The sequence below is a fragment of the Callionymus lyra genome, chromosome 16, assembly GCF_982586985.1.
Source record: "Callionymus lyra chromosome 16, fCalLyr1.hap1.1, whole genome shotgun sequence".
Lineage (NCBI taxonomy): Eukaryota > Metazoa > Chordata > Actinopteri > Syngnathiformes > Callionymidae > Callionymus > Callionymus lyra.
Window position 1 is genome coordinate 4,656,469 of NC_141833.1, and position 26,950 is coordinate 4,683,418.

The following is a 26,950-nucleotide window of genomic DNA, read 5'->3' on the forward strand; positions in this document are numbered from 1 at the left end:
TCAGGGTGGCTGGGCTCTGCTGCCTTTTTTTGGGGGGGATTGAGTTTCACGGCTTGTTTGCTGCATCATTTAAGTGAGCCAGTGGAGTTGTCTCCGGGGAGGACTGGACGACGCAATTCAATGGCAGTAGAGGCTCGGTCCAAACTGAATGCGTCGCCAGTCTTCATTTCAATTATAAGAGGACATTTTAGCCACTAACAAATACAAAGATCGTTCTGTGAGAGGCTCAAAGCAAGAAAACAAGTTTTAAAATATACTCCTATAACACAAGGCATGCTTTGTTTTGCTCCTTCAAGCACCAAAATTCATTTGCTTCGACGAATTCCCTCCCAGCTGGGGTTTCCTGATTATTTGTTAAATTTAGGAAGATCTCAGAATCAGGATGAGAAACATTTATTGCCAGTGTTGTTCACACAACATCACACAAAGATAACACACAAAATAAGCAATAGAAAAACAGAATCAAGCAACGGTGCGTCCATTCTCCATAATGTCATGTGTGGTGAAAGTAGAAATGAAAAGGTGTTTAAAGCGTTTGCCGGCCACATAAGAAGACCTGGTTGGCTGAATTTGGGCCTTTAGGCGAAAATCGTTTGGCATGGGTCAACTTGGGAAAACTAGGTGGACAAAAAGTCAACCTCCACACTTCAACTAGCTAGTAGTTAACGTCTATAACTCAGCTCCTTTTTCTTCCCATCAGCCCGAGCACCAACCAGTCTAGCTATCTAACCTCCAACCTACCTCCACAAATAAAGTTTGAATATCCCCTCACTATATGTCTGTTCTGTGTTGTGTTTAACAGAATTGAAAAAGTACTGAGTACGACTATTGCTGCCTTTTGAATATATTGTTTCTCAGTCGACACTTTATCACGTATCTTAGGTCGTGATTCCACTTCTTTCTTCTCAGTATCCTAAATCTCTACGTCATGACCACCTGTTAGTAATAAACTGAGAATGCAATAACGTATCTATCATCCATCATCCAGGCTAGCAATTACAAATAATGGATCTAACTTGACAGCTTTATTTTATTCTCCGTGCTTTCAGGACCTCCAGCCTGTCGGATTATAAAATGTCTCAGCACTACTAGCTACTACTACTACTACTACTACTTTTTAGCTCCGCACCAAAACGCACAATATGAGTCTTGGTGAATCGCAAAAATGAAACACTATTGCTTATTATGCATTAAAAAAATAGCCAATAACTAATAACATAATCTTCAGGTTGTCATTAATTTCGGATGCGTTTTGTTCAGTTAAAAAATGATGTGATATTTTATTAGAACTGTAATCAGACCATCACTAATATAAAGTACTAACCTGGTACCTGGCTTAAAATTGTCTCATTCTAAATAAAATGAGGTAATAGATGACAAACATTTCTTCCCATTTTTAAGGAGTGACATTAGCGCTATCACTTTTTAATTTTTAAAGTTGTATTATTACTTTTACTTTTGAAATAAAGGAGCTAAACTTCATGGAGCGACAAAGTTCTCTCAATTATAAATACTTTCCTCCTCCATGGAGGTTATGTGATTGTCTAGTTTTATTGCTTTGTCTGTCATCAACAAAAAACCCATAAAAGGTAAGATCAGGGTTTAATTAAACTTTCTGGGAAATTATGACATTGGCAGAATGGACCCAGATGTACCAATTACCATCTGGATCCTTGAGGGATTCATAGCCTTTTATGATTGAGACACCTGTTCTGCTGATATTTAAAATGCCAAAAAGCTATTATATAGATATACATAGATAACATAAATAATACTGTCCCAAAAAACGTACACAATGGGTGGAAAGAACTGATTGGTGGAGTGAGCTAGAAGAAAAGTTCGAGTCCATAGAACTCAAATAGAAAATGTTGGGAGAATGTTAGAGAACCTTCTCTAGGTGGAAGAGTTGAAGTTGGATGGAGTGTGTGCTATAGTGGATCTGTAGATATCTTTTACTAATCTTTTTAGGGAAAGAACTGTATTTTTGGAGTTGCTATAGTAACAGAGGTCATGAGAAACTTATGAATTGGACTTTATTTTCATCCTAATTAAATTCACATCACTCTAGAGAAGTCTTTTTTATTGGCATAGGGGATTTTTGAAGTGATCCAGGAGGGTTTTGCCGACTGTAAAAGGTGAAGAAAGCTATTTCAAAGAAGACACCTGGTGTATTCCTTCTGTCTGCACCTGTTTGTACTGCACATATCACAGCGGCCTGTGCAGCACCACTGCACATCTGTTCTGTCATCTCTGCGCTCTCTAAAGATTCAACCCCGATGAGTCACGTCTGAAGTCCGCTCGCTACGAAAGTCTGGAAATTCCCGCGAATGAATCTGAACTTGTCACTACACGCGGGGCTTATTAACGAATTTCACTCGAGTAATCGTCGATGTTCCCTTTAACTTGTGCTTCCTGACACTCCTTCCATTCAAAGGCATCACTCAATTCACCGTGAAACACGAACACGCGGGGATCCTTATGTCAGACCTCTCTGGGAACTAGATAGCGCCTCAGCGCACCTTGTCCCCGACTATTGTGTATTGTGTGATTGAGTAAGCCACCCATGGATGTGAGAGCCAAGCCGAGGAATCCATCCCACTCCTTCCAACGCTATCAGTTACATTCCTCACCAATCCTGCGATATCAAGTGACCTTGTCTTCTGGTTTCCTCACCCTTTCCCACAGAGCCTCCGATCCACCACCCATCCTGCTCAAGCTTTGACTACATCACTGTCTGAGTGTTAATCTCCACTCTGTTCACATTTCAGGAACACAGAAGATAGAGGAACAACTCAATATGACAATCTTCGGAGATAAACGCTTATCTAGAAGTGGAACAGTAGTTTCCTGACTGACATTCTTCTCTTCGACTAATAATTCTGAGAGCGATATTGTTTATCTATAGCTGTCGGGGATTCATAAAAGGCAACTTTAGTCAGCGGGTCTGGTGACTTGACTATACCAATGAGAGCAAAGATCACATTTTTGCACAGAGAAGTGAAGGCCCTGACCTGGCATTTCCACGTACCACTCACTGACCTTAGCACATTCCATTGTATTTATTGCTCCCACCTACATTTGGCCAAGAGTTTTACATATGTATGACTTCAAATTCCTGCTTCCATTGTGACTCTTAATCCAGCCAGAGTTTGAATTAGCTGACCTTTTCTTAAGTTAAATTAAAACCAGGGGGTTTTTGCGTGGAATGTTGTTGCAAAGCTTCGCCAGTTTATTCGCCTTAATATTCGCCTTGAGAACATGGATTTAATCACAGCACGGTGACTCAAAATCATATATAAAGACAGGTTTTGAAATCTTTACTGTTAATGATGTTAGTTTTTATATATTTTTCTCTACATACTGACCCTTTAAAGCCAAGTCTCATTTGATGTTCACTGCCTGGGCAAATTACTTTTCCAGGTCATTAAACTTAAATCAGGGATGAAACCTCCCCCGCCATGTTATCGATTACAACCCTGAAGTGGTGACATGTTAGTGGTTGGATTAAAAATTCAAACAGATATGAAGATATTTGTGACCCACATGATTCTGAATATCAACGCTGAAAAATTAAAAATGTATTTTAATGCAACAATTAAACTTTCGTATGCTGTTATTTTCTTTCTTTTTTCAAACTAATATTCATATGCTTCTCCTTATTTCTTTAAAATATTCCAAGGGGAGTTGGAGCCTGTCCCAGCCAGTTGGGGCAAGACGCTGTTGAAATTGGACCATGGAAGAAAGCGGAGTGAACTACGATTGTCTTTTGGTTCGCACCTTAGTCTAGGTTTACCTTTTGACCACTAGCATCATTAAGTTATATTCATTAAACAAAATAAATGACTGTTGCTTTTCGTGGTGTAATAATGCCACTCAAGGTTTAACCATGTAGAGATCCTAGTCAATAAAAGTGTAAATGGCCTTAAAACATCCACATTTCTGTGCTTGAGATGCAGCTTAAAGTTCTTCTTGACCACTTTGAAGGATTACAGTGGATCAGGCTATAGCTCCGAGGACCGTCCACTACAGGCCCAAAATGGTTACCCAGTGGGATTTGAACCCAATAGATATTCCTGAAGGGAGGTAAAGAGGAGAGTGCAGGCTAGGTGGAGACAGAAGTTTAGCTGCTATGTATTGCTTAAAGACAAGAAGCTAGACAAGTTAGAAGAGTCTGAGTTAAAGATGTTAGATGTTATTTTGTGTGCGAATCAATCAAAGTTTTCAGACAAAGTAACCAACATTATTTTTGAACAAACACACATGGATATCAGATTTAAAGTTACTTAACCAAGTTACTCATCTTTGTTGAGTTGAAGGAGCAGGACTTCACGTCACTTAAATGTTTTTCCCCCTGTTTTAATGACAAATTATCTTCTGTACTGGCCGGATATTTATTTATTTGCAATCGACTGAAATCGTTGAAATGCAAAACGTATTTAAACGTATTTAAGTAATCATGAAAACACAACAAAACAAAACAAATTATGACCTACTTCATGACTTCTGAAAAAGATTGCAAAAGATCGCACTGACCTCCTTAAATGGTATTTAGAGAATTAAAATATGTTGTTTTCTAAGTTATTTTAGAAGATATTTGAAACATTTTAACTATAAATAAAAAAAACATAAAAAATGCTAAAAATAGAAAATAATAATAGTACCCATTCCAATTTAAAAGCCATTATATTTAGCTAATAGTTAGCTGTACCAGAAATGTGGTTTTCCTAAACTTCACACGTACTTTTCTAAAATAACGAATGACGAACGTCTCCACACACAGTTCCATTTACGCTCGGACATGGAATGTATTACACAGGCAGTCATTGCAGATTTAGACCTTCTAATTGTGTAACTGGTAGTTTGAATACTATCACTGTCGCCTTGCTTGTGCTTTCACTCGAACCACAGACGCGTTTTACTTTATATAGCAACAAAACATTGTGCTTGGTGTCCTCAAATATCCTTCTGCGCCTGGTTCTCCTCGGCCAAACAACACATCAGTCGGGGCAGAGTGACCTCCGTCTTGTCTGAGGGATCCAGACAATAAAGGATAATTTTCATCTCTTCAAATTACTTTTTGAACATTTCTTTCAAAGAGTCAGGGCTGCATTCCTTCGGAAGGTTCACAGGAAGTGTGGTACAATAGATGACAATGTGGCCAGAGGCGTTGTCCACCAGCAGAAACCAGCACACACACACTGGGGCAGAGTGGAGGAAGTAGTGAGATGGTGTTAAATGACAAGAGCAGACTTTTAAAAAGGTGGGGACTGTGGTTCTTCACACTGTGGATCAGAGGGGAAGTGCAAACATGTCGCACTTTGCTGACCAGTGTGAGCGCCACCCACGCAGACGCCGTGTCTGCATGTTTTAGAAAAAAAAAGAGCCTTTTTAAGAACATACAGCATCTGAAACATGGTGGGAATGTGCGTCAGCTGGTGTGACCCAGGATGTGAGCCACTGTCAGCTCGATAGTAACTCATCTGCTGCATAGATTTTCTGATTTGATGAGATGGACAGCTCCGGGCCCCGCACTGTATATCGTCGATCGATGTGACCCGTGGATTTGATTGTCCTCATTTTCCTCTTAGTAACTCTGTCAACATGTATTCTCTGCCCTCCATCAACCCAAGATCAATCAGGTGGGGATTCATGAATTGACAAGCAGTGTGTATTTTAACACTAACATTTGAGTCACGCACATTTCAGCTATGAAACATTCCCACACAACCAGCATGAATCCTGGTTATTATTCAAGTGGTTTTTACAGGTTACTATTCTATTTACTGTTAGTCACTTTTCAACTTAACTGCCCCAGAGCTGGCAAAATACTCTATTCAAGACATAACACATACATTTATTTCTTAACTTGCAATCTTTTCCTGATGCAAAAATGTCCCCAATTTAATGTAAGAAGTTATTTTTGATATCTTATTTAGGACCTAAAAGATTTTGCTTGTACTCTTCATTGTTCAGGAGAGAGAATCACTGCAGCAATCACTGTATGCTAGCATGGAAGCCAGCAAGTATACTATTTCATTTCTGTTGAAAGTAAAAAATAATGTATATAAACAGTTTCTCTATCTATTATGCTTTGGTTACCTACCAAAAAAGAATTATACAAAATCTTGTGGGATCTTTTCTGCTTGAAAATGTTGGTTGGTTTCAATTATTTCACCTGGTGTTTTTATACTGTAAGTAACAGTCACTTTGTAATAGCCAGAACATATAAAGCATTGTGGGGTTCTATTTGTAACTTCATTATGGGCATAAATCTTGCATTTCTTTATTTAAAAAATACACAATATAAAGGTGTGATTTTAATTGTGAAAACGTTGAATTTCTTATATATTTTACATTGAAACATACATTATTTAGCCTCAATAATAATTTTGAAACTGTTAATGTTTATTTTTTGATATAAGGTGCACAGTTGAGTTGCTTTCTGGCTCAGCTCTTTTAATAGTTCAACTTGAACCCCTTTAAAAAAATAATAATAATAATTAAAATTCTTTTCCTTATAAGACTCATTTTAATTGTTTTTTTTCTTTCCAGAATAACAAAGCCGAACTCTATCTTGGAGGTGCTGATCCTAATCTCTTTCATCCACAACCATGTGGTAAAGATACAGACTTCAAAAACAATTCATACGTCTGTACATCCTGCTTCACTTATTCTATCAAAATGTTTGAAATGATTCAGATGTATTCTTAATTTGACGTTAAAATATGAAAACTATATCAAAAATGCAGTCTTGTGAAGGGGGGAGCTGTGATTCGGAGGAAACTTCCCAAGAACCTTTTGGGCAAACAGTCCAGATAACGATCTCATCTGAACACCAGAATAGCTCTGGCATGCTTGAGATTCTGGTCAGCATGTGGCTGCGCTGTGCACCATCCAGCGTGTTGTTGAACACAAAGAGACAGTGTGTTGGCAGTAATTGGCCAAATACTGGCCTCAGATTCCAGAGGACAGCTGTCAGACGCACTTAAAATAAAGAGCAAATAATCACAAACTGGTTCAAAACACTTGTACCAACACAGCACACACTATGTGTTACTTTATAAATATTTGACTACACAAACGATCCTCTTTAATCTTGCATCTCACATCACAACATTCTTTGAATATTTCGAATTACGGTGACCAGAGCAAATAGAGGTCACTACTTGGCTACAACCTCTCTTCAACAGTGAAGACTCAACTTCTCATCGTCTTAGTCTTCACTGTCAGAGACATCACGTGTTGTTGTTACAGAGCTAGCATGACGGTTTAGCGCCACAAAGCAGGTCAAGCTTATGAGCATATTGACACCAATCTTCCCAGGCTACCCTACCTTTACTTATCTTTTTACACTTTAGTTGTTTTTTTTTAGCCACAATTGGATTCAATTGATCAGAAAAACACACAAATTATACTAAATAATAAATACAGTATTTTACTTAATGTTGTTTATTCTGTGTTGTTGTCTTTAACGCAGCTTGTGGCCACATCTGGCCATGATGTCACAACATAAGGCCCATGGTATAATTACATAAAATACTTGAATGCTGGTAAAAAAGGACTCCCACAACTATTGCTACAGGTCCCATAATGCACTGCAAAAGCTTGTTCCGGTTGGTCAAAGCGGAAATTCGTATCCGAACATTTTAAACCTATTAAAATGTTAAACCTGTATTGTTTTTTTTATAACCTATGAGATGAATATAAGTGTAATGTGATCATAATGAGGTTCACAAGTGAGGGACTGTTTTTGTTTTTAGGTTTTCAACCTTCTTGTTCAGACCTGGGAAAAGTGTGGGCTGGGGGCCACACAAGGCCCTCTTACACCTGCTTTTTGGTACCTCAGCTATCGAACATGTTTTCTACTAGTTTTACCCTACATGTAACTTATGAAACATCTATTTTTGAAGACGTTTTTTCTCCTCTGTTTGCACTTTTTATCGATGTTGCTTATAATTTATTTGTATTGCTTTTGCATCCTTTTTTTTTTAAATGAAACATACATAAAATATAATATTACACAATTTATTTCATCACATAATGCATTTTTTCATTTGATGTTTTTCAATAGTAAAATATATGACATTCTGTAGAATCTTTGAAAACATTGTATTTAAAAAAGGAAAAATACACAATCAAATCAAGACTATTTAAAAATATTTCATCCAGTGGTTTTTCAGGGTGTTCCCTGCCCTTCATATTAGATTTTTCTTTCTTCTTCCCTTCACCCTTTCGGCTAAAGGGCCCCGCATAAAAGTCACAGTAAATAATGTGGCCCCCCTCACGTTCTTGTTACTTTGATGTGGTTGAACTTCACCTTACATTCCAAATATAAGACCTCGATTTGTTTCCATAGTGTGGTCTAACTTTCCGTTTATTTGCCTGAAATACTTTGAATACTCAACCCAGCCTATGATAAATAAATAAATAAATAGCTCCACTTTTGAAAGCCACTGAATGAACTTTATTTGCGTGGAATTTACCCCACACAAAGCCACGCTAAGTCCCTCTGAATATGAATGCGAGAGTATTCTCCGAGACATTTACGCGCTGTTGTGTCTCACAAAAGCCTCATCCTTTTATTTCTTTTGTCAGTGTTTGGTGGTGATAGAGCGACACTGCAGCTTCCCCTCCTCCTCCTCCCCGGAGCTTCTTCTGATCCCAGAGGGAATTCGCGTTTCTCATTCCTGACATTCCAGGTCGAGTCCCTCCTGGTTACTTATTATCGCCGCCCGCCTCTCTGCGATCAGTCCACAGCCAGAGAGCACGAGTCGCGTTCAACCTCCGCGGGAAAACTCATGGAAATACTGGATTAAAAGTCGAACTTCCAGAACGAGAACTTTATTTTATGTTGAGAGGATGCGAGTGTGATTCGGTAAGACTTGTATTTCTTTAACGTTTTCTACATGTTTTTTTTTAAACACACACGTTTACTTCTGAGATGTTGACACTTTGTTTTTTAGATGTTTTTTTCAACACGTGTATGAACATTAACATGGATTTCTTTAGTTTAAAAGTTATATTTTAAACACTTTTTAGACATTTTTTCGGGCTCTTTTGCTCCCCCGTGAGTGAGGAATTCTCGGCGCATGTTAGTTGAGGCTGCCGTGGAAAATAACCTCCACCATCATCGCTTCTATAAACGCAAATTCACTTATTTATAGTAACATAACTTGATGTCTTATTCGCTGAAAAGTACCTAAGTTTTGGTCGCTGCATGTGTATTTGTGTGTATGAGTGAAATACACTTGTTTAGACAAAACAACACTTTGAGATTTGTTTTTAATAATTCAACATTTATTGTAAAGAAATAATTAAAGTAAATACAAATGTGTGTAATGTCATAAAATGAATATGAGTGCTTCAATGTATCTATAGAATTACTTAAACTATAAGGTTCCATATTATCTTGATTGTCTTTTAAAACAACACCATAATATCGTTTGAAAAAATAAATACAATTTAAAACGCCTTTATCTAGAGTCTAGATTAATGTATGTCGTATATACCAGAAAAGTGGTAATTTTCATGGCCTTTTAGTATTAGTATTAGTAGTAGGCATTGTTTTAGTTATGCTATCTTAGTTATGATGGCTTTTAGGGCCATATAAGATTCCGTAGTATGCGTTCCTGTCTCACCTGTAGGCCCACTTACAGTTTTAAAATAGAACATTTCATAAAGGCTATCAACTAATTACACCTGTTTGTTCATGGATATTGTCTATTATTAGCTTGTATGTTGGTAAATACACTGCTATTAATAGTTACATTTATTAGTAACAATGGGCCTTAAAAACAATTTCAACTGTCACTATTAGTAATGTTTTAGCTCATACAGTTATTTAACGTGAAATGAATTGTTGTCACTAATCCAAGTAGTTTGGAAGCAAGTCAACTGTGTAGAGTTCTAGGAAGACATTTCACCTCTCTCTTCTTAGAACTCAGTCCAGTTGACTCTTTCAAAACCACTTGGACGAATGAGAACATTAATGGACACGTCCTCAGTAATGATTTTTATTTTGTCTTATTCCAGATCCTAAACTGGTGTTGATATTGAGTAAGAGCATTGTAAAAGAAAAGCAAGAATGTCATCTCCAGAAGAGCCGTCCGGCACGGTACTACATCGGCTGATCCAGGAGCAGCTCCGCTATGGGAACCCAACAGATGCGCACACTTTACTGGCCATCCAGCAGCAGGCTCTGCGCGGAGGCAGCGGGAGCAACAGCGGGCCGAGCAGCGCGGGCGAGATGGGTCGTAGTCCGAGATCGTCCTTGGAGAGCCTGACCCAAGAGGACCCTCCGTCCCCTCAGCTGTCCACCAGGCAGGAGCCCCAGGGTCAGGAGCACCAGTCGGACTACAACCACTCCGAGAGCGGATTCCAACTCTACCAGCTTCACGGAGAGGAGCTACCGACGTACGAGCAGGCCAAAGCCCACTCGCAATACCTAGCCTCTCACTGGGGGCCATCGGTTAGCCACGAAGGGATCTTCCACGAGGAGGCCGACATGATGGCGTTAAAGAGCGGCCATGTTCGGTCTCTGAGTGAACATCTCTTACAGCTGTCTCTTGAGAGGAGCGATGTGAAAGCAGAGCCCCTAAGACACACTTCGCACAGTTATCCCGAGCTCCCGTACTATAGCCAGCACAGCCTCCAGAGTCCGCCTCAGGATAAGAGAACCCCTCCACCAGAATACTCAGTTCCAATCCAGGGCCAAGGATTTATCCCCCACCAGGCACTGGAACCACACAGGTAACTAACAGAGACATCTACACAACATCCACTAGACGACTTACCCTGACTTACGAGTCACCCTCACCTTAGTGAGCTTCTAATGCGTAAACACATACCTCTCTGTTTGAGTCACGCATTTAACCTGTTGATTCATATTTCCTCCCTGAAATACTGACATGGGAACAAGTTTAGCCCTGTTACATGTTTGACATACCGACCATACTGCAACAAGATATCTTCACATGCTTGAAGTTTGATGCATTTTTAGAAGGATCATCCTACAAATAGGCTTTAACGCTCCCCAGGCACTGGAGTCACTGTGTCTGGTGGACTGAGGTAGTAGCTAAAATATTTTATACCACTTCTATATAAAACACACTAGGGGTGTAAGAAAACTATTGCAACACTTCTTTCATGATACCATGATACCATATCGATATCAACAGCACTGGGTTGTTTTTTTGGTTATTTTTTATCATAGTTTTTTATGGATTATATTTCAAAATGTTTTTCTAAATAATCTTTTTTTTTTTAAATTTACAATTAATGTGAAAATATTCGCCCTATTGATCATTTTTGTGTTGCCATTAGACATTCGGCCACTAGATGGCATAGTCAATACGTTCTCCGCAGTTAAAGTAACAGCGAAAATCCTGCCAGATTCTGGTAATGACTGAGGACAAGAGGATGCAGTCGACTCAAGCCGCTTTTGAAGCTGTTGTTTTAAAATATTTTTGTTTTAAGACAAATGAAAGCAGTTACGTGAGTTGTGTGGTTCTGTCAAGTACTAGGGCAATACTACATTGTCGCGATAAACTTGTGGCCCCTGTATATGTGTAATATAGCAAGATTCTTAAAAATACACCACCCTTAAAAAACTTACACACACCTATATATACATTTATCTTGATTGAAATAGGTTCTGTGGTTGCTAACTGCGTCTATGTATCTCTAGGTATCTCCAGTCTGCTCAGCCGGCTGAGGTCCCATGCTACACTGCATTCACAAGTCTTCCCCCTGCTGGCCTGGAGGAGCCCAACCAAGTGGAGCTGCTGCTGATGGAGAATGAGAGACTGAGACAAGAGCTGGATGCACACAAGGAGAAAACTGTGCGAATTGAAAAGGTGAGGAAAGAAACTTAAATAATTATTTTTTTTTGTACAAAGAATTTGCACACTATACACACTATTTAAGTGAAACTACTCTAGTGGAATCCACTCAACAACCAAACAGTGCTCTCATGGCCCTCCAAGGAAATTAATTCCCTCGTCATCTCCGTACAGTATTCATGTCCAGTGAACACATTCCGCCTTTTCCACCTGTCTACGAAACACAACCCGTGTCCACAGTTGTCGCCCTGACAGCCGACTGCAGGCACACCGCCTCAACTGGACGAGCCAGATGAGTCTGGCAGCTGCTTGCTTCCCTGCCACAGTGGCACAAACAGAGGTCACAGCCGGCCACTGTGTTTATCCACACTCCTCTCATTGTCTGGCTGAGCTCGCTGGGGCCACAATGTGTGTGTGTGTGTTAATTCCAGAGAGGCCATATATTTCCAGCATAATGTGGACCTTGTCAAATGGCAGTTGGCTGGATTGCGGACTGCACACAGCTGACGGGGGGGTCGAGGTGGGGACCCGTAGCAGGTGGCCGGCTGCTTTGTTAAAAAAAAAAAAAAAAAGGAAAAGTGAAAGGTCTCTTTTGTTTTCAGCTCAATTGACCACATTCTCACCTTCAACTACTGCTCATGATACCTTGAGGCCTTCATTATAGGCATTATATCAGCTTCACTGTGTTCCCCTTAAGACTTATATCACGATTAATTCAATTAGATGGGAAAAAATGAGAAATAGTGTTTGATGTTGAAGCTATAGCTCGATTGGTTGGATTTGCTGATTAAAACAATGTATTTTTGTGTCAATTGAAATGAATTATCATTGTTAAATTAACTTTTAGCTTTACGTATTTCAGTCACTGTTTACTTGAAAACATGGCTGCGAATTTTAGGAACAATAAAACATTTGGAATCAAACTTTCATTGGTTTAATTGGTGTGGCTTAAGTTTCTGAAAAAAAACATCTTTATAAGTTAAACAAAATACTCCCTTAATTGGTTGGTTAGCATATTCAAACATTGGTGAAGGGAAGCGACACTTACTCTGACGTTATTTCTTGAGGTTTTTTGTAAACTTATATTCCAGGTTTCGAGGAATCTGCTGCCGCGTGTTCTGTTGTTGTATAAACACAGAAACCTGAGCTTGGTGACCAAATTCTTGAAAATGCGGCGCTCCATCATAACAACGATAGTTCTTTGGTTATAACTTTTTTCAATGGTTGGTCCTTCTCAGCCCTGTCCACAATCCTGTTGATCAAAAATGGTATTTCTTTGGTTGTCTCACCAAAGAAATACTTATATTTTATAATTATTTTTTCTAAAAACCCATCAGATCTGGGTCCTAAAAAGAGGCATATGCGGGAAACTCAGTCCACCTGGTTTCTAGCGAGCAACACTGATGACTGTGTATAGGTATTTAATTCCACAGATAGTTGGAACGCGTAAGATTCTGAACATTATTCAAAGGTCTGATGGCATCAACACCTATCAAAACCAGTTGAGAAGTAAAACTCAGTGTAGGCCGTAACTTTTTTTCACAGCTACAGTTACGTCACAAAATCTTTGCCTCATCCCAGCCACAGAAAAAAAAAAAGATAATTGCCAGGCTTGGAAAGCTTTCCACATCAGGCCACAGCCCTGAGTAAACATGCCTGTGTGACGGCCGTAATGGTGGGTGTCTTCTAGCCGTTTCCACATCCCAGGCTCCGACATGTACACCTTCCCTCCGCTGGCAGCCTTCCCAGACCACTGTGTAGTATCCTTGTGTGTGTGTGTGTGTTGTGTAAATCTGCGCTCTTGTGCGCTCACACCTGGAACTATCAGCCCTCAGGAATGCAGATATAAATCACAGGGAGTGGTGCGGGTTTGAATTCCTTCTCAGAATTATCCCCCACAAACACACACACTGTACACAAACAGAGCTGTATACGTACCCTCATGTGTCTCTATGTACTGTAATAACATGAATCTACATTCCAACATATCCCTGGAACGTAAAGTAGGTTAACCAAAAAATCTCTCTTCTCTCTTTCCATTCCTCCTTTTTTCTTCCGACTCTCAGCTCGAGCAGGAGATCCAGCGCATTTCGGAGGCCTACGAGACACTGATGCAGGGCAGCAGTAAGAGAGAGAACCTGGAGCAGACCTTGAGGAAGAGGCTGTTGGCGGAGGTCAGAAGACTCCAGGATTCCAACAGAGACCTGAGAGGTGAAGACTCTCACACCAGTAGGACTGGTTATTGATCGGAAATTTCCCATTGTGATACCGGTTCCGGAACTATACTTTTTCAAATTAGGATTTAATAACAAAAATGAATTTGCAGTTAAAAAAACCTTTGTCACATATCAGTTTTCCTTCATAAAATTCCACACATTATAAAGTTTTGATCACACATGGGTACAAAACCTGGTACAGAAGGGAAGCATGTATGAGTACTTGGTACTACCCAAGCATTTCCCTCATTACCACCAAAAAAACAACACTCGATACCCAGCCCTATATACTAGTGTCAATAAAAAGTATTTAAAAATGCCTAACGTTGAATGTTTTATCGCAGAAAACCTGGAGAATGCGAGGACACATGTGGCGAAGGAAGTCCAGGTTGCCGACCATAACCAGCACATCATGGCCAAACTCCTGGAACAGAGTAAGCCTTCCCTCTCCTCCTCTACATCCTGCTCTGTAATCAACAAGCTTGATAGGATCCGACTGCAGAATAGCATGAGGTCCCTTTGTAGCTCAGGATATCCTGCGCGAAGGAATTTTCACTTGCATAACCAGGAGTTTATCCTGCGAGACAGCTCAATAAAAGGGAATCTGGCGGTGGAAGTGGTCGAAACTTCCGCCACCTGTTGTTGGCGTGATTTATGCTGTCAGTTTTAAGGGACCGGACTCAAGTAGAACCCTGGTGTTAGCCTGGCCTTGATGAGGAATGCTCTCGCTATGTGGGTCAAAGGGAGAGGGCGGCTTTCTCCCCCTTCCTCCTTCCTCCTCTCAACATTCCATGAGCTCTATGTAGTGACCCCTTGACCTTTTCACTATCCTTAAGGAAATCTTATAGTTGCATTGCGTTCTGTTGATATTAAAAATGTTTATTTCGGGTGCACACCTAACCCTGTCTATTTCCTTCTCCACAGACGAGGAGCAGAACTTTGAGCGGGAGCGAGTCGAGCGGGAAGTGGAGCGCCTGAGAACCACGGCGGAAGAGCAGACCCTGAAAGCGAAGCGGCTGGAGGAAGCCCTTGAGACGGCCCGAGGACGAGGTCGCCAGCTGGAGGACGAGCTGAGGAGGAAGAGGGCGTACGTGGAGAAGGTGGAGCGTCTCCAGAGCGCCCTGGGTCAGCTACAATCCACCTGCGAGAAGAGGGTGAACCTGGAGATGAAGCTGAGGACACGGCTAGAGCAGGAGCTGAGGAGCTTGAGGGCGCAACAGGTTAGCCAGATCCACGTCTTTGCTGGTACATCACGTCAAAACATTTGAGTTTCAACCTTAATGTTCATGTTGTTTCTCCACAGAGGCAGTCACAGCCGCCCGGCGTCACCATGGGTTCCCTTCAGGAGCGCCTCAGAGAGCGCGAGGAGCGCATTCTCGCCCTCGAGGCGGACATGGTGCGATGGGAGCAGAAGTACCTGGAGGAGAGCACCATGAGGCAGTTCGCCATGGAGGTGGCAGCCACCGCCGCCGCTCAGAGGTAGCTCGCCCGTCCGTCAGTGAACCCCCCCGCCGCTCCGTGACACGTGCGCTAAACTAGAATCTTGCACCTCCGCAGAGACACCACCATCATCAACCACTCGCCCTGCCACTCATCTAATAACAGCTTCAACGAAGACCTGCCAGTTGCTGACCACAGGAATCAAGAGATGGAAAACAGGTGAGCAGACGAATATAGCGGAGATCATCGGGTAGTGCTTAAATAAGCAGGCTGCTACAATCATGGGCCAAAGGGAGGATTTGAACCTACAACTTTAGGAGAGACTAGACTGGAGACTAGGTAATTATATTACCTCTGTGGCCACAGTAGGTTCTCTTGACGTTAGTGAGGGACCATAAAAAAGAAAAGAAAGAAAATACGAGGAAAAATAGAAGAAAACGTTAAAAAGTGTACACAATTGAGCTAATAATTTATATACAATTTTTATATTATATCGAATCACTTTTTTCTGAGACATTATATTTATAGCTGAAGAAAGTAGAAATAAAAAATAAATCCCTTATTCCTAAACCATAAGAACTATATTTACACAGTGATATTTACTCTAAACCTATAACACAAAAGAAAAATATTTTTTAAGTTTAGCTCTGACCTTATGAGGGCCGCTTTAATGCGACCAGAGGGCTACATTGGGACCCCCAGGCCATACTTTGGCAATGGACTTTTTAGCAGTAAGAGACATTAAAAAAAGGAAAAACATCAAAAATAGGGCGCATAGAAATTTAATTTAATCCCACTGACTGAAAAAAGACCATAAGTAATCCTGGACAGTTACGCCTCATCTGACCTCTCCTTGTTTTGCCTCCTCAGAATACGAGCTCTATACGCTCAGATTTTGGAAAAGGATGCCGTGATAAAGGTCCTAAACCAAAGGCTACACCAGGACCAAGGGAGGAAGGACGAGCTCGGGTCCCGCACTAGCCTGCTGACCACCGTGGGGGCGCCGTTGAGGCTGGCGTTGTCAACCCCCTCAATCACGGCGGCTTTTAGCGCCACCAATAGCCGAGGTCAGGACATTTTTTTTTTCAACTTCCCGATCAGGGAATTCGAATGTTTTTCTGATCTTTTATTTCAACTGACCTGCAGGTAAAAGTCTCTCCGACGACCAGACGCTACCGAACCGCCAGTTCTCTGCTCACTCCCAACCCGGGACACTAGAGCGATCGCAGGAGGGAACCAAAGCCAACCAGGTCGCCGGCGTGACTAAACTAAAGAGCGGTGAGTCATGGATCAAATATGCATGAGCGTGTTTGTTTATACAAACCTTTTAAAAGTGAGTAATAAATGGGCGAACACACCTGCGACGCAAAAACACAAACAAACTTCTCCCTCGCCTTTAAAAAGTGAGCACACGGCCGCGCAGCCAATCGTATAGCAGGTCGTGGCTGATCATGTCAGGCCTGTGGAATGTGCACAGTTAGGAAAAGATGCAGTTCTGTGGACTTAGCACATTTATCTGAGGGAGTCTGGAAAATCTCTCTCACCAAATTCCATACTTTTTAATCACCATTAACCATTCACTATGCTTTTGTTAATCATTTTCATATTATTTTGGGCATTATTTTCAAAACAAGAGAAAAAAATTCCGGAGCATTCGTCATGTTAGACAGTGTAATTGCTACCCTCAACTGCTATGTAGAAATCGGTGGCTTTCGACTCTAAATCCAGTTCACCACAGTTGACCACCATACAGACCAGCGCCACAGCTATGTTAAAAAAACATTGACGGCCCGCACTTACAGTTGTCCTTCACAATTTCAGCCCCATGTAAGACGGACCAAACGTCTTTTTTTTTTTTTTTTACCCAGATCCAACATTCACACGTGTGTCCTCCTTTTCTCCTTCCAGACAAAGCGACACCGAAAAAATTGCTCCTCAACCCATTTCGAGGTCTGGACGAGCTGGAGCCTGAAGCGGTTGAGATCTTCATTTAAAGTGGAATTGAGGGAAAACCTCCAGGCGAAAAAAAAAGAATCCGGCACCAGCAAGATTGACTGTTTTTTTTGGGTGTTTTTTTTTTTTGGAGACCAAGCTGTGCTCTGATTCGCTCACTCTCTCTTGGCTGGCCGAGGGCAGAGACTGCGAATGTTTCCAGTGGTACTTGGACAGTATCCTGATACAAACAATTGAGAGAGTTAAAAGTCTTATTTATATATAAATATGTACTATTGCTGCTTCCTCCACCTATTATTTCCATCCACTTCCCCAAACCAGCCAATCAGGAAGCAAATTATTAATGTGGATTTAACCTGAGTCACCTCATCGGCATCACATGGATCTTATATGTCTGGAACGAATCTCTGGACTCAATAATTTAAGCTTAAAAAACACACGATACACTGTTCAAATGTGCTCTCTCTTACCTGGAAGCCTTCTGGTGGAGCTGGCTCTGCCGAGGTCAAAGTTCATACGAGGAGCCTGAAAGACAATGATTTGCCAAACTGACACAAGGCCCGAGTTTGTAATTCTGTGTTACATTGTGGTTGATGTTTGCATGTGTGAGTACAGTGTGTGAATGTTTTCCTGAGTGGCTGATTCAGCTGGTTTGAGCACCGTTTTAGGAAGTTTGTAAAAAAACACGTTGATTGTTTGTCCGAGCTTTGAACTAACAGACATGTTAATTATTATTATTATTATTATTATTATTAATTATGTTTTATACAGAGGTTTGTATTAATATTTTTTAGATAATATAGAGCCAGATGCCAAAGATTTTATGATGTTTATCGACGTAAGTTATGTGCCGACAATCACGGTCATGTCAAGCTGTGCACAGACTTCAAAACGGACATTTCTGTGAACTCCAAAAAATAAACAAATATGAAGGTTTCTACAGTTGAATTCATGCAACATTTCACAAATCAATAAAATATTTGAAAGAAGTCCCTCGAGTTTTGTGGAATGACTGAAACATTTGTGTTTGAATTCCAACATGTTTACCACCTGACTGGAGCTCTCATTGTCACTTTATATCCTCATACCAACCCGGAGAGAGCCAGAGTGATCTTCATTAATGAATACCAGAGCCGCATTCTTTCGGGTTCAACTTTCTCGGATGGCCTGCTCTCTTGTTCTCCTCTTGCCGTGAAGAACGTGCTTGGCATAGATCACATTCTCGCAGAGACACGTAACTCTATACATGACAAAGACAGGTTTCTCCTAGATTAGCTCTAATGCCATTAGTGAATTCCTGCGTGTTGCCGTGCACCTTTGCAAGCATTCCTGGGGCCTTTTATAGCCTCATATTAATATACCGGGAGTTTATGTGTTACTCTCCGACGGAGCGCAGGCTGTAGAGATTAGACGAGCGAAAGTAGACCTTTGTAATGTTTGTTTTAAACTTGCCTGTACACATACAGTGACACATTAGCCACGAGCAGACAGCTTCACACTATAAGGCGATTAGTCACGTTCGCCCCAAGTTGTCGTACGATATGTTATGACGTGTGTACAGTTACAAGCATGTTTTAGGCCACAAATATTCCAAATAAATACATTTTTACAAGTATTAAAACTCTCATGTGAACTTCAGAGTAAACAAAAAAACAAATTTTCCTGGAAATTAATATAAAAAAATCATGATAACCCACTTCTTTTGATTCTAGAACAGATGCTCTTGAGCTGACTAATATTTAAACCTGTTTTCATTTGTTACCTGTTATATGTAATAATACTATATGAAAGACAGTTATTAGTGTGTACTAGGTTTTTATTGAAATATACTTTATTCAATAGGTCCTATTTTCCCATTGCAAACACAAACAAACATATCATTACTATACTTTTTGTTGTGAGCAATGGTCATAAAAAATGCTGCAGCTGTAATTTAATTGGTTATTGACAGAATTAAGATCTTAACCAAAAAAAGAAAAAGAAAAAAAACAAAAAAAAACCCAGATATAATGACTTCAGCTAACACTGGAATTGACCAGCCAAGCTAGCAAATATACAAATAACTTGATATTTCCATTTACACTTCAGTTTAACGTAATATAATTTTGCGTTATGGGTTGGTACGGTTTTAACTTTAGACCTTGAGACCTTGGCTCCGGTCTCCTTGTAATAGCCGGAACATGAGACTGGCAAAAATCGACCTTTTTATTTATTTACAAATTTAGATTTGACTTTCATAATTAACAACACTTTAATGAACAGTTTACTTCAATTAAAAGTCAAAACATTTTTTGAAATATATCTAATATAGCTAGCTAACATAAGTGTGCTATAGCTAGCTAAGATAGCTATGAGCCTTATGGACAATTTTGATAAAATGAAAATATGACATTGGCAAGATATCACTAGACCATGATTCATTGCAAAAGAAAGATGAGCTACTGTTGCCACAATTTGAAAGTTACATTTTTTAACTTTATTTTGGTATTTCTCTCTTTTCTGTCCTTTTAAAAGTTTGAGGCTTACCAGCAATACAGCAACTGTACAACCCTAACCTATAGCATGCTAGCAAAGCTACTATACGAAGAGCTATGTGGTAGCTAATAAAAATAATTAAACAAATGCAGATTACTATCAACTTACTTTCATTATTATATTTGTCTTTCAAATAAGCCACTCTATTGGTGAACATCATTCACATAGTCGGTTTACAACGGGTGTTATTATATTCTCGACATACTAGAAAGTTGTGCTTCACATTTTAATACATTTTAAAGTTATTTTTTACCATCAAAAATCTTCAGGTAGAACCTCACAATAGGGAACCAAAATAGAACACATAACTTGAACTTCTACATGTGTAGTTAAGATAACATGTATTTTTATTTTTTATTTTATGGTTACTAAATGACAAAAAAAACATTAAAGGAGCAGTTTGTTTATTTAAGTACTATCTATTTAAAAAAAATGTAATGTAATGACAGCAGAACTACACAAAGTACATGCTCCCTATTATTTTAAGTTAAATAAAAACATAGTTTATTCTAACCTTACAAAAACAACTCTTTTGTAGTGTTTCTTGACTTGACTCTACATGAAAAGGATGTTCCTGTCTTTGGCCTCTCCACATAAAAACATCAAAGTAATCCGTGGCAGGAATCAACTTCCAAGTATACGTGAAAAAAAAGAAGAAGTGTTCTTGTGTTCTATTCATTTTCATTCAAGCAGGCCGAGGTCTTCCGGCTACAGTGGGTTTCGATTAAGAAGATGTGAAAGAAGTTAAAAATATATTCATGTCTGGGCTCGAGCAGAGAGGATATGAAAGATATTTCTGATCATTTGACGGTGAACTTGTCTGAAAAAATAAAACACAGGAACTGGTGGAATGCAATGCCATCAATCTTATTTATGAACCCAGGGATCTTATCTGGAGCGGCCGACTGATTGACAACATCGCGAGGCCTTGCCAACATTCCAGCACACATGCGAAAAGGCGGAAAACATGTTTAGACTTCCACGGCTTTCTTTTTTCCCAGAGTTGATATGATGAAGGAAGATAAAACATAAATGAGAGTCAGGGGTCAAATTCCACTCCGCTCAAACATTCAGAGAAAATATGTTTATCTGCGCTTTTGTGAAATGTTCTGCTGATTTCCCGGGCTGAGTCCCATGGGAATTTCATTTGGCATCACAATTGCTGTGAACGGCACGAGACTACATTCTGCTCTTCTTCTGTTTCTCTCTGAAGCACCAGCTGGAATTTATGATAGTTCAGGTTGTAACAAATTGATGGTATTTAATGATCAATCAGTTGTAAAAACAATAGGCTTGAATATGTTTATGTTGGCAAATTATTAATCTTTTAATCACATGTATCACTTTAGCTCTGTAAAAAGAACCAGGTGTAGATTTGCAACAGATACGAAATTAAATCTTTATTCTTTTTTTTTTTTATCAAAATGTATTTGCACTTTTTTAAGATTATTTTTTTCAAATACTATTCCCATTCTGTATTTTCATTAAAACGTATATACCAGCTCAGCTCTAGTAGCTAATATTATCTTAGATTAAATACAAGCACACATCTGCAATAAAATATACGGAAGCTCAGAAGAACCAACTTGAAAAAGCACTTTTAAATCAACATACAGTTTTCTTGTCAAACTGAAGCTGGAAATAATATCGGTCACGAAAACAGCATTCTACAAGTATACATAACCTTTACTAGCGTTAAACAAAAATGTTTCAATAGCGCCATCTAGTGGCAGAATTACACCCAATCACCCTCCCTTTATATAGAAATTGATAAAACAAGGGTTTGTATAATGATGTATGTATTTCTTTATTAATAATAAGGGTTTAATCAATGGGACATTGTGTACACGTTATTGTTTCATCAAATTAAATAATCCCTCTTTCTGTTGACTTCTATTTTCCATCGATGGTTATTTATTGAATCAATTCTTTTTATATTTCATCATTCGTGGGCTTGTTTGGAACATCAACATGCATTCTGCAGTACAATAAAAACGAAATAAATAATACCATCAATTGCTCTTCATCCCCTTTGACATTATTACGTTTATTTAAATTAATTAAAAACAGAATAATACAATTTATCTCCAAAGCATTCCATAATTAATTTATTTCATTTTCATGGCAACATTTATGGAACTCTCTGGAATCGTTAAATTGTAATTACAATATTAATTTAGTGTTTTTTTTTTCTTGGTATCATCAACGCAACTTCCTAGATTGTTGATCAGTTTTTGTTTTTTGCTTCTATTATACATCTTTAGTTATGTGATGAATATTATGCCTAACCACCAGATGAATCCTGCATTTTGCAGCAGCGAAGTACAATTATCTGTCTTATTAATTTACAATTTTTCCACTAGATGTCATCATTGTGTCACCAACGTATCTTGTGCCCGTTTATGTATTATTTCTTTACCTTCCTCCTGTATCCTTTTCCTGCAACAGAACTCACATTCAATTGTGTTTCTCTCCAGGGGTCACACATATGAGCAGGACCGTCTGTGACAGCTGAGGCCGGCTGGATGGATTGACCGGCTATCCATCAGTGTGACAAGGACGTCATCTAGAACATTCCAAATTCAAAACGCCTGGTTCCTTATTAAAGGTCATGAATATTGTTGCAATGTAACAACCACAGACAATTTTATTTCTTATTAAAAGGATAAAGAAGGGAGCTGTCGTGCTGTTAAATGTTGAAAGACAAAGTAGAATAATTAAAGGCACTCACTGTGATGCTGGAGCTGTGGTTTATCAGATTGGGTTTTATAATCCGTCTCGCAGCACATACTTTATCTAATTAAGTAATTGGATCAAATTTTATAGTTTAATAAAAAGCTTTTGCTTTCTCAGCAAAAGTTTTTTTTTGCGAGAATCCACTTAATGGAGGCTGGGATTTTGGGATGAAGTCATTTGCTGGATTTCACGTTGACGGTAAATTAACTTAACTAAGCATATTTGAGTCAGTAATTCGTTTTGTGCTTTACATCTTAACGTTATTGGACCCCTTAATGACAAGTACAGTGTATTTTAATTAAATTCTTACGCCTTCTATTCTCTCCAAGTTACCTCACTTGAGTGTTGTGATGGACAAATGCGTTTAACAAATTGTTAATACAAAATTACACTGTTTAACAATCACATAGACTTTCAAGGACAAACTCACTCAAAGTTAAATATAACTTAACATTGTCCCAGAAACATAAAAACATTAAACCATGCACCATGATATTTCATTTATTCATCCAAGAATGTTTTTTTTCAAAACAGTCTTGAGCAGCTAATGGGCAGATCAACTGACCTGGAATGATACCTGGGCTGACGAAGCTTCATGATGCAGTGTCATGTTGTCTAGAGGTCAGTAGGTGGCGCCATCAGTTTAAAAATGATGTGATGTTTTATTAGAACAGTTCTTCTAATAAAAAGGTGGGCTCTGAAAATAATGACACTTCTTCATGAAGCTTCATCAGACCATCACTGCTGGAATTCGCAAAACCATCAGACCAGCTGTAAAAGATGAAAACAAGACAGAAGGCGAGACTTTAATCTTGCATCTCAATATTCCATTTACTATATGCAATATTGTATTTCTGCAGAAAGTTCAAATAAAATATTGCTTCTCTATGAATAACTCAAACCTCAAATCTACCATAAAACCTCCAGAGAGCTGTGGACAAACTAAACCCCATATTGATTGTACTTTTTCTAAAATGGATAAATAAAAGATTAACTAGAAAAAGCACTCAAAGGGCACAAACTTTTACCAACAGGCTGTTATAGTTCCAAATCCAGGGCACAGTATTGATAGACTATTAGTCGTCAACAAAATGAGTTGTATTATGAAAAACGCTGTTTCATTCAAGTGGTGTTAAAACTAGTGATGGTCTGATGAAGCTTCATGTCATCAGTGTCTCTATTTTCAGAGTCCACTAGATGGCGGTCCCTGCACTATTTTCCTTTGTTTTGAACTTTTCTTATGAAACAGCAAATCATTTTTAAACTGATGGCGCCACCTACTGACCTCTAATCAAGACTAGTTAAAACATCGGAGTTCGGGAGTTGGAAGCTTCTAGCAATCCTCTTCAGCAACCCTAAAACAATGCAGAATAAAGAACAACAATAATAATAAATAATTCATTTTATTCATAAAGCTTTTAAGGACACACAAGGACACCATGCAAGCAGATTATAAAACTACAGTAAAAATACATTAGTAAAACAGATGTTTAAAGATAAGAAAGATAGAAAAAAGTTTCTTACAGGGAACTATATAGAAAGGAAATGATAAAACAAGTGTTACAGTGAATAAACAAGTTTAAAAAAACATTACAACACATTCTTACCACAACCATAATCAAACCAAAAGTTGTTTAATTGATTTGATTGTAAAAAAGAGTTTTATAAATTTGCAAATTATCCTTCAAGTAAATCCTTGTGTTTAATTATCAACATTTCAATCTTATAAGCTAAGTGACGTACAGTTACAAACAACCCTTCTTATGTGAGCAAGTTGACCCAATTTTTTTCTAGACAAGCTTAATTTTCTGAATAAGTGCTATTACATATTTCTCTAGCAGGGAAAATACAATTCTAAGGCATAATTGGCTCGCTCTGACGGCACACAAACAAACATTTAATTCAGCAAACCGCAGTGACTAGCACCATCATTATAAATAATACAATTCATCATTAAAACATATTATTTAGAAACCTTAGCCAATGCAAGTTATTAAGTACAATGGTAACATTTGACTTCAATATTTAATCTTTCCTTAGAGATCTTTCCTGCTGTTTTATACACAGTCCTACGATTCTACTGTTTTTCCAGCTATAGGAATAATCATATTCAATTGTATAGTGACAAGCCTTCATCCTGCTCTAAGCATCAGTGAGAAGTCACTATCATTCTACAACATCTCCATTACACACCTGCAGAGATTCTCTCGCGCCAGAAGGATGAGCTTCTTTCTCGACTCTGTGTTGCAAGATTAGCATCAAACTGATAGGCAGCGGAATAACCTAAGAAAAAAAAATCAGTGTGTAAGATTTGCAGAAGTTTTTATCTCTTTTAATTTGAGATAAGTTTGAAAGAGTCTGGAATATGGACAGTTTGTTTGGTTATCAGCAGGAATGACACCCGGACTATTGCTATCGATCTAAACACTATAATCAACTGTTTTTTTTCTTTCTTCGCTGTAAACAGACCAAACTATATCCACTTTAGGTGGCAAAGAAGTGTATTAGGATTTTTTTGGTTTAATAAACCTTTTCTTGTATATTAGAATCACTTATGTTTATCTAAAAGTCCAGCAATATTAATATTAAAACTGTCCCTCCTACAAGAGAATAAAATGATGTGAATGTGATGATTATAATGCAGAACATAACCTGTGCAGACTGCTTTTAAATTATAACTATATAACTAATATTAAGCTGACAGGGTCTTTTATTAAGCATCAAGAACATTGTGTTACATCATTGACAAAGAACAGAGTTCACAGGCAGAGAACATTTTTTTTTATTAAAAGCTTATTTAACACTTCAGGCAACCCCTGTGACCGGCAGTGCCTAGAATCTCTCCCACTCTTCTGTGTTTAAAAAGTTGTTTTAACAACTTTTTATGCTCATTTTATGCTCATTTCTCAAAGGAGATGTCTCAAGCCTTACGGAAGTATGATCGTGACACTCTGTTTAGCATCAGAAAGTCGATGGAGGACTTTTACACACGGTATATATACACACCAGAATATCTGCTGCTCTGACGGATACCGGGCGAGTTCTGCAAGAAATCGAGGAGAGGCTCCCGTTCTGATCACTCTCTGACAGTCTAACTGAAAGTGTCCATAACATCATGATGTCGGCTGATTCGGGTCAATACACATCCTGCTGAGAAGACTGAGGGATGAAGTGGGACTGTCTGTGTATGTGTTACAGTGGTTCTCATCATACCTTTCTGGACACAGTTTTAGTGTGTCAGCCAATCAAATAAGGTCTAAATCAGCTGATCTGTTGTGTGGAGTCCCTCAAGGTTCTGTTTTGGGTACTTTATTGTTTTTGCTGTACTTGATTCCCCTCGGTAAAATCATTCAGAGATTTCCTGATGTTTCATCTGATGACATCCAACTCTACTGCTCATTTGAACTGAGCCCCAGAGGCTGAACAGCTTAGTCAATTACTTGATAGAAATCAAACAGTGGCTCAGTGAAATCACTTTGCAGCTAAATGTGGAAAAAACTGAAACTGAAAAGTAAGTACTTACTTACTTGCTAAGGTTCCAGGGTTGAGTCAGTACTTGGGTGACTTAGGTCAGTCTGTCAAACTGAGCCTAAGAAACCTGGGTGTTGTATTTGACAAAGACATGTCTCTAGTGCAACACTGCAGAAAACTGACCAGAAACTGTTTCCTTCAAATGAGAAAAATCTCTTAATTTAGGAAAATGATGTCACAACATGATCTGGAGTTTATAATTCATGCGTTTGTGTCTTCTCGTTTGGACTATTGTAACAGTATATTTGTGTATAAACAAGAAGGAGATGTCTCGCCTTCAGTTAATACCAAACACTGCAGCAAGAATTATCAACAATGCATTGCTGTCAGCTTCACAGAAGACAGGGGTGATTGGAGGAGCAGGACACACAAGAGAATTTATCGTGTCAAATAACACTAAGGGGTTTTTCTTATTTACTGTCACCAGTTTCCAAATGTAATCAGATCTGGCAGTTTCCATCATCTCATTGAAGGGGATGAGGACATCAGATCCCTGAGGTGAAGTCTGTGCAGGTGAATTTTAGTGGACTTCCAGAGACGCTCAGTCTTTCGAAAAAGTCTCTTCAGACTCAGGAGATCTTCATTTGTCCAAGGGCACCATTTTTTCTTAACTGTCAAGTTCGATTTAACAGGTGCCACCTAATCTAATTGGTGAAACAGTGAATTAAACTGTCCATTTTAAGGCAGTCATTGAAGAAA

At 38.9% G+C, this 26,950-nt stretch overlaps 1 protein-coding gene across 1 annotated transcript; it reads left to right on the top strand.

The window, feature by feature from the left end:
• Positions 1-8,715: 8,715 nt before the first annotated feature.
• amotl2b (angiomotin like 2b) lies at positions 8,716-18,440 on the top strand. Its single transcript, XM_087810818.1, has 11 exons — positions 8,716-8,875; positions 10,033-10,749; positions 11,687-11,855; positions 13,907-14,051; positions 14,401-14,490; positions 14,981-15,276; positions 15,360-15,535; positions 15,614-15,715; positions 16,367-16,563; positions 16,643-16,774; positions 17,405-18,440. The coding sequence occupies exons 2-11, from the start codon at positions 10,085-10,087 to the stop codon at positions 17,488-17,490; spliced, it is 2,058 nt and encodes a 685-aa protein (XP_087666944.1). The 5' UTR covers positions 8,716-8,875; positions 10,033-10,084; the 3' UTR covers positions 17,491-18,440.
• The last annotated feature ends 8,510 nt before the right edge of the window (positions 18,441-26,950 follow it).

Bases quoted from the DNA above. Each gene is read 5' to 3' on its own strand.
- amotl2b (XM_087810818.1), top strand. From the start codon at position 10,085: ATGTCATCTCCAGAAGAGCCGTCCGGCACGGTACTACATCGGCTGATC. The intron at 14,491-14,980 runs GTAAGCCTTCCC...CCTTCTCCACAG, and splicing joins GGCCAAACTCCTGGAACAGA to ACGAGGAGCAGAACTTTGAG. The intron at 16,564-16,642 runs GTCAGGACATTT...ACTGACCTGCAG, and splicing joins TAGCGCCACCAATAGCCGAG to GTAAAAGTCTCTCCGACGAC.